Below are 13,425 nucleotides of genomic sequence, written 5' to 3'. Positions count from 1 at the left end.
TTTGAGACTCAAATTACAGAGCTGGTCAAGGGAACAGCAGTTCAACTGAACACTCTTTTAACATCCATACTGATATCCCATCAAAATGCTGCCTACATCAATGATCCTATCCTGTCCTATCCCAATTTATGCTCAAGCGTAGACCTACACATTTTACTGTGTAGGTATTTGGACCAAAATCCTATGGAATAGGTTGGTTAAATCTCCTTATTCCTGAAGGATGAAAAACCAGAGTTTCTGGGTGAAAAAACCCCCTATCTCCGTATGAAACCGGCTAACTCACCTTTAGTCTAAAGAGACCAGATAAAGGTTCTTCACGTCACTGACAGGAATTGAGCCCAGCTCTTTCCAACCAAAGGGCTTCTTCTATACTGACTCAGCTACAGAGGCTCTATATCAATGATATATTTTATTATTCTTATACACAGGCATCTCCATGCAGTCCAAAGACTCGTAATTGTTTCACTAATCATGTCACCAAGCACTAACGTCAGCTGCACAATACCAGTCACATAATTTTGCTTTGAACTCATTAACCAACAAAGCCTTCAAAACTGACACTTTTACAACCCAACCACTCATTAAACACTCTCATGCAAAAAATCTGCTCTTCACACATTCTTCCTACCTATGATGAAACTCTCTATCCACCATTTCAAGTCCCTACCTCATCACAATTTCCTGCAATTCAGTACCATTAATGTAATGTACAGTATGTAGTAAGAGCCTCCATACCTCAGTTGGTATAGTCAAAACCCTTTGGTTGGAAAGACCTGGGTTTGATTCCCATCCAAGATGGGTGGAACCTTTATTTGGTCTCTTTCGACTAAAGGTGAGTTTGCCTGTCTCATATTGAGGTAGGGATTTTTTCACTCAGAAACTTGGGTTTTTTGTCCCCCCAAACAGGCCCTGTGAACACACGCATCTACAGACATAGAACACACTGGGAGGCATAGGGCCAACTACCTTATCCCCGAGACGATCGCAGTTGTGAAGTCCACAGCTAAAGAACCTCAATGGCTCGTGAAAATCTTAAGACAAGACAGTATGTAGTAATTAAATTGGCCTGTAATGAGGTGCAAACCTTGTTTGCTTACACTTGGATAAAGGATTAAACCAAGCATATAATTTCCATCAAGTATGTGGTATTCTTAACCCATTTTTCACCTACACTGCCAATTTATTTAACTCATCCTACAGGATACCTGCATCACCTTTATCAACTATTGCTCTCCCCAGTTTTGCATCATCAGCAAACAACTGAATATCATTCCCTGCATCATTAATATACAAATTAAAGAGTAGTAGCCATAGTACAGAACCATGGGGCACTCTACTAATCCCCCTCATTCTCCTAGATTCCACTCCATCATATACTACTTCTGGTATCTGTCTACGTGTCTGCCACCACCCCCATCCATGCTACTAGCTTCATGTCCATTCCCATTTTCTCCAACCTTTGTAATAGTTTTCCAAGTGGTATTCTGTTAAATGCCTTTGCAAAATCCAGAAGTATTATGGTGCAGCAATTTCCCATATGTAATTCTCTATCACTGTCACTCTATTATAAAATGTGAGTAAATTACTATGGCAGGACCTTTCTTTTCAAAGCCATGCTAACTACCATAGAGAGCATCATATTCATATCCACCCATTGATTTTACCTTTAACCAACTTTTTCAACACTTTAAATGCCAGTCCTAAGATATAAATTGGTCTGTAATTTGCTACTTTTGTCTTCAAGCCAGCTTTATGCAAGAGAAACCATCTTTTCCTCTTTCCACTCCCTTGGAACCTTGTCAGAGATGAGACTTAGATTAAAGAACTTCGTCAGAGGCAATGCCAATTCTCTTGCACATTTGCATACTCTTGGGCCAATGTGCAATCCAGCCACTGATGTACAGTAATCCTTCGATTAGTGCGTCTAATGCGTTCCTTAAAACAGGCGCATTAATTGAAAACTCACTAATCGAATATAATAACCTATGGGAAAAAGTATAACTCGTTCCTCAAATTTCTTTTTTGAACCTTAATTTTTTTATAAAAGAATTAGGGTATATCTCAGGGCCTAGTTAAAGGAAAACCATGAAGCTGAAAGACAATAAAACATATTCAGAATATAAATTTTATTATTCTACTTCTTAACAAAGAATTGAGCTAACGTAGTATGGTGGGCATTTTGTTTCTTTTTTTCGTACAACCGACAGTATGGCCCTATTTCCTACTCTTCTGCAAATTATATTGCTTCTCTCTTCATCAGGGCCAGCCTCTAAGCATTGCTGCTTAAAAACTTCTATTGTACGAAAAATATTTTCAAATTGTTTCTGTGAAATCTCTTTTGCCTGACTATCAGTGGTTAAATTTTCTTCATATTCTTCGGGATCTTCCCACTGTGCATCTAAATTTAGCAGGTCGGATTCACTCAATTCTTCAGAATGAGATTTAATTAACTCTTGGACGTACGAATTGGTCGCCAACAAGCAAAATCACGTGCTTTATAGATAAAATTCCCCAACTGTTATACAAGCAAAATAGTTACCACCTTAAAAACTACAATGATCATAAAAGAGAAGTTAATTTTCCGACGTATAATAATAAACAACTCATCCCAGAAGACGGATTGATTACCTATTATCGGAATGGATTCTCCTTTTTGTGACATGCACAGAAGTGTCGAAGGGTCTCGAATCTGTGGGTGTACTATAGCAGGCAACATAAATTTTGGCAGTAAAAATTTGGAACATAGTGTACATGGAAGTAGTGTAATATGCCATTAAAAATAACTTTGTAAAATGTTTTAAATCGGTAACTAAATTATTTCATTCTGGTGAGTGATTTTTTAAAATAGTTAGCCATAAAAATGTGTAGATAGTAAATTTTAAAATCTCTAACATTTATTTTTAGGATGTATATGGGCACACTAATCGATAATAATAATAATATATGGGCACAATAATAATAAACAACTCATCCCAGAAGACGGATTGATTACCTATTATCGGAATGGATTCTCCTTTTTGTGACATGCACAGAAGTGTCGAAGGGTCTCGAATCTGTGGGTGTACTATAGCAGGCAACATAAATTTTGGCAGTAAAAATTTGGAACATAGTGTACATGGAAGTAGTGTAATATGCCATTAAAAATAACTTTGTAAAATGTTTTAAATCGGTAACTAAATTATTTCATTCTGGTGAGTGATTTTTTAAAATAGTTAGCCATAAAAATGTGTAGATAGTAAATTTTAAAATCTCTAACATTTATTTTTAGGATGTATATGGGCACACTAATCGAATTTGGATATTGAAAAAAAAAAAAAACGATGCACTAATCGGGAGCACATTAATGGATTACTGTATTTATATGGATGTTTTTCAATATGCTGAGCAGTATACCTGAACACCTATCTCAATTCTGGAATCAGTCTCTATCACATCAGCAACTCCAAATTCTGAAACTTCATAATACGACTTTGCAAGTGATCACTCAGAAACAACTGTTTCTTCTGCTTTTGTTGCCTTCCTACTATCAGCACTGAATATAGTCATCCTTCATCTTACTTGCTTATTTATTTACACATATGGTTTTGTGAAACTGGCAAGTGAAATGTACAATCACAATGTCCAGAAACAAATGAAAAAACTCTTTTGAAATTTAGTATGCCCTGCTTATTTTATATCTTGGTACATCCACTTAACTCCCCACTTGGTTCATCCTTTGACAATAGATATGCAGTCTGATACTGCTTCTCTTAAACAATACTTGACTACTTCCAATACACCAATGACATTCTATCCTTGTAGCTTCCCAAGCCATGTCACTGCTCTACAAAGCCTCTTAAGTATCATAATTATCAGCTATATAGTTCAACATAAATCTTTTCTTGATTGAGAATTCCAAATGTTTAGCAACTTCCCAGAACAAGACTGCATGGTTGCTATTCCCAAATGGAAGCAGAATGTGTATCTTGATTATGAATATATCTTCTGATACTATTATCAGATCCAACACTCTCAAACCCCTGGTTCCCTCCATGACATGCTGTTTCAGTTAATTATCCCTTAGAAACTGTATAAATTCCACTTCCATCTTGTAACGCTTCCTTTTCTCTCTCCAATCTATGTCCACATAGTTGAAGCCACCCCCCCCCCTTCCTCTCTCTCATAACGATTGCTTGGTGTATACTCATTGTGTCGACGTGGCATCCACATCTTCCTGTGGATGCCCCTAGTCTATAGCAGCAACTAACAATATATTTTGTACTATTAGCATCCATCTTCCACCAGATAGCCTAAAACGAACCTTCTCCTCAGACTTAAAAATCCTCTTTAACTTCTGTTGTTATTGGTTGAAGTTCTTCAGTTATCATCAGCAATACCCCCCATCTTCTGTCCTATTCCATTTATCCTCCCTGAAAATGCAATACACTTTACATTATATCCCAACTATACCCTTTTTTTTTTTGTCAACTAGGTCTCAACTGTGGCCTACAATTTTTGGCCAAGTTGACCAATCAAAATCTCCTCCCCTTTATTTCTGATATGCCTGGCATTTGCATACATGCATTTCAACGTTGCTTTGGACTAACAGTTACACTTTCATGATGTCATTACCAATCGATTTGGATTTGAAATCTGTCAAACTGCATTCAAGCATTGTATAATCATTTCTGTACACACACTGATTTATGTCAGGGGTGGCTGAACTCACACTTACTGCATTTCCCCTAATACTTTCCTTGATTTTGCACTTCCAACCTCTTAATGAACAACACAACTTCCAAATATCTAACTCCAAAACCAGTCAGATACAGCCCAGACATATACAAGGCCTTTCGTCCATCAAATTTACTCCATACATGAATCCAAAATAGTGCCAGACACAAACATAGCAATATGGGGTGAGTGCACTGCTCACCTTACCAATGCTATGGGGTGCTGGTGAGGAACATTTATCAGGGCTTTTCAAGTGAAGGTGAGTTAGTCAATCTTATACTGAGGTTGTGTTAAAATGAAAACACAGGTTTAGCATCCTACAAAATAGGCAAACCAGCCTGGAGAATCCACACAACTGACAACCATAATACAGTTAGGATTAATCACCATATCAGAGTATTCATTAGGTTTAAAAAATGAGCCAAGTTACTTTTTTTTTTCTTTCTTTCTTAATGATCCTATAACACAACAGTGCTATGCATAGGCAAGTCATTAAGAAGAAAGAAGAAATCTATTAATATGTTTTTAAAAAGCTAAAGTTGTACCCATTCTAAAAAATGATATCAGTGAGATTGTTTCTAAGAACAGAGGTGGATGGAATGAAGGAGAATGATGAGAAATTAATTCATTTGGTATGTTTGAAGTTGGACAATGTATGGGTGGCTGCTGTAGTTCTTACATGATTAGGAGAAAGTGGAGATTAGGAGGGTAGTGGCTAGTTCAGCAGAGCACTGCATATGAAAGTACCTATAAGAAAGGGCAGAATGATCCTTTCTTGCAGGAATCTGTAAGAAAGGATCACCTATTTAGCAGGCTGCCCTCTTCTGTATATCATATAAGTCTGAGACTTATAAAATGTTATGAGTTGAGCAGGAGAGAGGTAATGTTTTTAACAAAAAATGACAGAGGCTGAGGAGTTATTGATGTAACATGCTTGTGCCAGGATAAGCTAGCTGTGATAGTCAACCCAAGAAGGAAAAATTGATCTTGAAAGGATATCAGAACATTATCAAAAGTAAGTGAGAGTGAAGGATGATTTTTTTTTTTTTTTTGCCAGAGTAACAAGACAGTACTGAGTTTTATTGGCACTGAAATTTACTAAGTTGTCTTCAACCCACTTAAGAATGGCATGGAAATCAGTATTAAAGTCAATGCTTATAGAAGATCTAGAGGCTTCAATCAATTTGAGTACTACAAGATTCTCAAATGAAGAATTATCAGATCAGATCTGATCTGATGGGATATGGAAAGTACTGTTATCAGGAAAACTATGAATAGGATTTGAAAATTGGAACATGCATATGATAGAAGTTTATATGTTGAAAGTTTATTTTTCAATTTGGTTAGAGTATAATAAATTTAGTTTAATTCCTTTATCCAAGTGTGAGCAAACAAAGTTTGCACCTGAAAGTATCTTCAGGACTGGGGTAAGGTAGTACAACCCCGGGCAACTCGTTGCAAAGGTGGAGCAAGTTAACATCACTCCTATCTCAGTATCTACCATAATGCAAAACACATCTCCTTGCGGATATGTATATATAATGTATAATGTCATGCACTAAGGGAAGGGCCACTACCCAGACTAGTTTCAACCTTTATTGAGGTCTCTTCAGTGGGAGCCAGGCCCAAACTGAGATACCAGGCAGGAGCATTCACAGGTCATCTCTATCTATAGGAGTTGCCAAATGGTGTGCCACCCTTTTTTAATAAATTACTCTGGATTTAGAGAAAGATGTTGAAAGTTTATTTTTCACTTGGTTAGAGTATAATAAATTTAATTTAATCCTTTATCCAAGTGTGAGCAAACAAAGTTTGCGCCTGAAAGTATCTTCAGGACTGGGGTAAGGTGGTACAACACCAGTGCAACTCGTTGCAAAGGTGGAGCAAGCTACCAACACTCCTGTCTCAGTATCTCCTATAATGCAAAACACATCTCCTTGCGGATATGTCTAATGTTATGCACTAAGGGAAGGGCCACTACCCAGACTAGTTTCGACCTTTATTGATGTAACATGCTTGTGCCAGGATAAGCTAGATGTGATAGTCAGCCCAAGAAGGAAAAATTGATCTTGAAAGGATATCAGAACATTATCAAAAGTGAAAAATAAACTTTCAACATCTTTCTCTAAATCCAGAGTAATTTATTAAAAAAGGGTGGCACACCATTTGGCAACTCCTATAGGTAGAGATGACCTACGAATGCTTCTGCCTGGTATCTCAGCTTGGGCCTGCTCCCACTGAAGAGACCTCAATAAAGGTCGAAACTAGTCTGGGTAGTGGCCCTTCCCTTAATGCATAACATTAGACATATCTGCAAGGAGATGTGTTTTGCATTATAGGAGATACTGAGACAGGAGTGTTGGTATCTTGCTCCACCTTTGCAACGAGTTGCCCTGGTGTTGTACCACCTTACCCCAGTCCTGAAGATACTTTCAGGCGCAAACTTTGTTTGCTCACACTTGGATAAAGGATTAAACTAAATTTATTATAGAAGCTTATATGATTTATAATTAAGCCACGCCTAGTTTAAAGAAAGAATAATATAAGTGAGGAATACGAATGATATCTGCTTTGTCTTTAGTTTAAAATCTTATAATCTTGCACGCAATATATGTCTAACTGGTGTAGTCGTTAAACAAATAAATTTGTTAGACTATAGAGCGTTAGAAATAAGATATAGCAGAAATAGATAGATGGCGAAAGCCGATAGCTAAGGCAGTCGACCATTCACAATAATTAAGTAAAGAGAAAACAAAGACAAAGCAGGGTAGTGGAAAAACACAATAGAATACAGCCTATATAATTATTAAAAATGGTGCAGCCAACAGTGAAAGCACATCAACACTGTATAAGAAGAGACTAAAGATCTGTTAATTACAAAAATTGATTGATAGGTGAAAAAGAGAAGATACAATAGAAATATATAACTAATTAAAGGGATTTTATAATGATGCAGAAAAATCTTTTTCATACATGACAAGAAGAGAGAACAAAGAGCACTCCTAAAAATTATGTAAGAGTGTAGTTAACAAGGGTATCAGGACTAGATTTTCTGTTTGGAGAGCGGTAAAAGAGGTTGTTAAAGGTTGTCCAAGTGCAATGTCAGTGAATGAGTTCAAAAGAAATATAACAGGTATTGTGTGAATAATGGTTAGTATCTCCTCCACACATAATCTTCAGACTCCAGGAACATGGTTGTATAATTATTTTTTGTTACTCTGTATCAAAACCAATATTCCTTAGAAAATACATTTTAATGATTACCACTTGAATGGTTGCCAATTTAATTTTTCAGCTCAGAAATATATTTCATTAAAAACAAAACTGTTCATAGTAATAAAAAAAAATAATGGGCAAAAAAGTTAAAATAACTTGCCTCATAGACATTAGGATGCCATACTTTGGTCAGAAATCTTATACTTGGTGGTGAATAAGGATAAGTTGGAGGAAATTTCATATGAGCCTATACAGAAAATAAAAGGGAAAAAGCAATGTTATTATCAATAATTATTATATCCATCTGGTGAGGTCAGTCCAATGACCAATCTACATAAATCCACTTAAAAGGATACCATATCAACATAATTTTTCACTCATCAACTATTATATTTATTGTCAACCTAACATCATCAACAAACAAGATAATCTTCTTATTAAAAAACTATAGAATATGATTATAAAAATATTAAAAAAAACTGGGCTCAATTTCCACAAATTCAATCTTTGCTAGCCTCGGCTGGCTGAGCGAATAGCATACCTGCTATTCAACCAAAAGGCTGTGGGAGTTTCAACTCTCACTATATGCATGAATGTTTGTGAATGTCTTTAGGTAGAAGACAATTGTCATTTCTTGATCTGAGAACACCACCCTCTTTGGACTTTAGAGTAGGTAAAATGAATTATCTAACATATTTATATGAATGGGATTCATATAAATATGTCTGAGCTAGAATAGCTTAATGCTATAGAACTTTTCTCCAGGTGTTACCTTAACATGAAATCATACTCAAATATATGCACTGTGTTGCAAAATTTATATGGAAGCTTGAACATTATAAAAATCCTTTATCAAAATTATCACAATCTATGGGCACAATCTCTACCTCCACCTTCCCCCCTGGTAGACTGTCCACTAATTTTCATACAGGTATTTTAGATAATTCCTCCAGCCTTAATGCAGCTTGCAAATCAGCCATAACAAATTTATTTATTTACACATATGGTTTTGTGAAACTGGCAAGTGAAATGTACAATCACAATATCCAGAAACAAATGATGAAAATTTTAACATGTACAGTTTCATTATATAAAAGACACAAACAGCTTTCCAAGTCTTCCTTTTTTAAAAAAGCAAAAGTAATTTGTTAAAATCAAGCCAGGGTAAATTATCTTCCTACTGCACCAAATATGACAAACTGCATGTTCTCTCAACACAAATGTGTATCCAAGGTTTTATTAGTGAGCAGTTGTGACTTGTGTGAAAATCTTGATTCATTAGAGAAAATGAATCAAGATTTTCACTTTTTCACTTTGCATCATCATCTTCTAGTATATGGAGGAGTTCTGCTGATACTTCGACAAGGACTATGAGTGCAACTATGAGAATAACGTCTTGGTGGAGAAACGGGACCTTGATCTTCTGTTTCCTCCATAACCACCGCCACCACCATACCAACTACAGGTCAGTGTCCAGTCTGGAAAGTGCCAATCCAAGGCCTCATCTGTCACTTTGTGGATGTCCTGAAGGTCACCACTGTGAAATTGGCACCTTAGGGAGTCACACACAATATGAGTAATCGTCTGAACTACAGGAGAACAATCACAATAAGGGTGATCTAACAGCCCCCATTTATGTAGTAGGTTGTAGTGCAGAAGTCTGCCCTGGTCAGACATTGATGGCAGGGCAGCTGAAGAGAGTTCGTCCATGTACCAGAGAGGCTTTCTAGATTTTAGGCAAAGACTAGGTGGATTTATGAGAATCTGGTGCAGGGGCAGGAGTGGGTTGCTCATTGCTTTATTAAATTCTTTAATTAAAGCTTGTCTTCTCCATATGTTTGGTGGAGCAATGTTAGATAGGACAGGCAGCCAGGAGAGAGGGGTGCTTCTCACTGTCCCACTAATTGTGCGCATAGTAGAGTTTAGCTGGGCATCTATAATATCAGTGTGTGCACTTCTTTCCCAGACAGGGGCACAATATTCTGCTGCAGAGAATGCGAGGACTAGTGCAGATGACCTTAGGGTTTCTGCACCACAACCCTAGGTTTTTCCAGCAAGCCTTGAAATGATATTGTTTCTTGTTTTAATTTTGTCGGATAGGTTGGTGATGTGCCTTTTATAAGTTAGGCTTCTGTCCAGGCTCACTCCAAGGTATTTCGGGTGAGGCTCGTGTTCTACCATTTTTCCACAGGAAGAAAGGTTGAGGGTGTCAACTAGCCTTTGCATTTTTCAGGTGAAATACTGTGAACACAGTTTTTGTTGGATTTGGCTTCAAGTATCACTGCTTGAAGTACTCTTCCAGGATGTTCAGGTCTGTGTTCAAGGTCGATTCAAGGTTGGCAAAGGAGGTAGATTGATGGAGGATCACTAGATCATCAGCATACATATACTCGCTTGAGCTGGTATGTTGCAAGTCATACACATAGATGTTAAAAAGTAAAGGAGATAACACAGAGCCCTGAGGAAGAGAGAGTTGCAAGGGAATCTGGGCCTGCTCTTTTTTCTGCCAATATGGACCTGAATCTTTCTGTTGGAGAGAATCGATTCAAAAATCTAGAAAGTTTTTTTGCACCTTATATTTCCTAGATTTAGGAGGAGGCCCCTGATCCAGACTGTCATAAGCTGATGTTCAATGAAACTGAACATCAGCTTATGACACAGTCTGAGGTCAATGAAAGTGGCTCCAAATTTAAGTTTCTTCTGGAAGCCTGCTTCAATTTGTGTTGTCAGGGCCAGGACCTGGTCACAGTAACTTCTTCCTGGCCTGAAGCCAGCTTGTTCAATCGGGAGTGCTCTTTCGATGAGTGGTGAAATTCTTTCGAAGAGCTTAAAGGTGAAGCAAAGCAAGGAGATAGGTCATAGATTTTTTCACATCATTTGGATCTTTCCATGGTTTGGGCACAGCAATTATTTTGGCATCCCACCACAGATTTGGTAGTTTACCAGTCATTATAATTTCTGAGAAAAGGGCGGCCAGCCACGTTTGGCCTTGTTGACCAAGATGTTTTAGAAACTCAGGAAGGATACCATCCACTCCTGCAGCCTTGCCATTCTTGGCGAGTTTTAAGGCTACCTGTACTTCTTCCCGAGATACTGGGTGTAAAAGTTCAGGATGCTCGGGTCCCGTCTTCAGGATTTGTCGGATGAAAGATTGCACAGCAATTTTCCTGATAGAGTTGGGATGTATCTTGGAGGTTTTCAATAAATGATTAGCCATTTGATCAGGAGTTATCTCTGTTGTTGGTTCTGCTCCACCTAATTTTCTCAGAAGTGACCAGCTTTTCCAGCTAGATGTGATGAAATCGAGTTCATGGATGGTTGAGATCTATCTTTCCTTTCTGTTTTTATCCAGGGTTGCTATGAGCTCCTCAGCAACAGCTGGGTCTTCAGTTTCCTCATATTTGGCTAAAAGTTCCTCAGTTTCTCTACTCCAGCATGGGATATATTGTTTTCTGTAGCCTTCTGTATAGAGGCTTTGGCTGCAGTTTTGATTAGTTTAACAAATCTAGGATAGCAATTAGGAGTGGGTGGAATTGCTTTAATGGTTTGCTCAAATTGTTTCTGAAATGCATTCCAGTTGGACCTGTGAAGGTTCCATCTAATGATTGGTGTTCTGCTGATGACTGGGGTTGATGTGCCTGTCTCTATTAATGTAGGACAATGCTAACTATTAGGGAATCTGTTGAGGATGGTCCAGGTTGTTGGCAGAGGGTGGTCTTAAGAGTCTTTAGTGACTATGCACAGATCTGGGGTGTAGGTTCTGTTCCATCTGGCTGAGTGGAGAGTGCCCTCCAGCTTAGCATCGTAAATCAAATACAGGTTACATGTATCCATCCAGTTAACTAGATTATTACCGTCCCGGTTGTTAGAGGAATAGCCCCACATGGTGTGATGAGAATTGAAGTCAACCAGCATAGAGAGCAGGGTAAGGTGGTGGCCGGTCCATCTGATCAGGCTAGGATTGCGACAGTGGTTTGTAGACATTGTAGATGGTAGTTTGAACTTTAATACCTATGGAGTATTCTGTATCAGGTACACATTGGGTTATGTCCTTGGGGCCAGGCTGGATGTAGGTTGCCAGGCCATGCTTGGGATGGCAGTTATAAGACACAAGAATTAGGCCTGGGATCTTTAGTCTATTGAGGGCTGTGTCAGGCACATAGGTTTCCTGAAGAGCCAATATGTCAATTGCTTTGTCTTTGGCTATTTTGCCAATGACTTCGACTTTGGATTTAGATAGTCTTATGTTTAGGGAGCTTGAGAGAGTGTTGTTTAGGGGACTGTAACTTATTTTTCTAAGCTTGCCATCCACCCAAACAAGCAACGTGAACCTTGTTATTCCGGGTGACGATCGAGCCAGCATGGAGCTTTTTAAGTTTTGTATTCATCATAGTTGTTATAAGTGGTCCAGGAGGCTTGGTACCTTTGGACACCTTGTTTGAGACATTAGCTTCATGTTACTTGAGATGTATGGTGTAGAAGTCCTAAGGTCTGCACTAGCCCTCGCATTCTCTGAGCAGAATATTGTGTCCCTGTCTGGGAAAGAAGTGCACACATTATCATAACAAATTAAAATCGAACTTTGAAAGGTCCAAGAGCAGAAACTTGTTTTGTTTTTAATAAAGATGTAACTTCTTTCCTTCCATGCTTCAGCTCTCACATCCAGATAGTAGCACAATTGCAGCATATCGCCCTAAAAATCATGGTGATATCCTGCGATCATTCTTCTGACTCTTGCAAAGTTAATAGGAAAATGATATATAAACTTTCCCTTATGCTGTTAAGCTCAATGGTCTGTTATGGCCAAGTGACTGAACTTTTGTAGAAACATAATTAACCCTTTTTGACCTGAATTTTTTTTTTCCAAATGAACAAAAAATTTTCTTTCTATTTATTTTGTCTTTAGGTCTAAAAAAGTAAGAGTATCAAGCATTTTGATGAAAAATACTTTTCAGGATAGGAATTCTGACCGACTGATTCCATATGGAATCATTATATTCTGGTAGCAAATATTCAACTTCTGAGCTTATACTCTATAATCCAATATTTGCATATTATTCTATTAAGTCATAAAAACCGATATTGGTAAGATTTATACGTATAATACATACCTGTCATTATATTAAAGAAATGGAACTACGACATACGATACCAATTGGAATCATTCACCACGTAATATGGGCTACGAAAGCCAAGCAGTTAGTGATTCCAATTGGAATCACTAGGGCAGAAAGGGTTAAGGTTAGAGGAGGGCAGGTTAATTCTATTGACATGGCCTACTATGTCTGTAAATTGCATGCATTCTCTAACCAGCATGTCTTGCAAGATGAAAATAATGAGAGTTTGTAGTAGGGGTGACCCCACCATCTGAAAAATGAAGTAGCTACAAAAAACAGTTAGGATCCATGGTTTCCAAATGTTTTAAGCCAGTTCTTGTTATCTTTTTATGTAATCACTTTTCACAGTGGTCTTACATTATAGCCTCTAATTAATGTT

At 37.7% G+C, this 13,425-nt stretch overlaps 1 protein-coding gene across 1 annotated transcript in view; it reads right to left on the bottom strand.

Moving 5' to 3' along the window:
• Positions 1-13,425, bottom strand: part of LOC150098106 (ubiquitin-conjugating enzyme E2 R2-like) — a 112,603-nt gene that overhangs the window by 52,933 nt on the left and 46,245 nt on the right. Inside the window, exon 2 of the mRNA XM_090406504.1 lies at positions 8,090-8,176. Within this exon, the coding sequence (XP_090262630.1) occupies positions 8,090-8,176 (87 nt within the window). The remainder of the gene's footprint in view (positions 1-8,089; positions 8,177-13,425) is intronic.

The sequence above is a fragment of the Typopeltis vanoorti genome, chromosome 16 (assembly GCF_054136105.1).
Source record: "Typopeltis vanoorti isolate ZY-2024b chromosome 16, IOZ_Tvanoo_1.0, whole genome shotgun sequence".
NCBI lineage: Eukaryota > Metazoa > Arthropoda > Arachnida > Uropygi > Thelyphonidae > Typopeltis > Typopeltis vanoorti.
The sequence above is the reverse complement of the archived record's forward strand: the minus strand, read 5'-3'. Positions and strand labels throughout refer to the sequence as shown.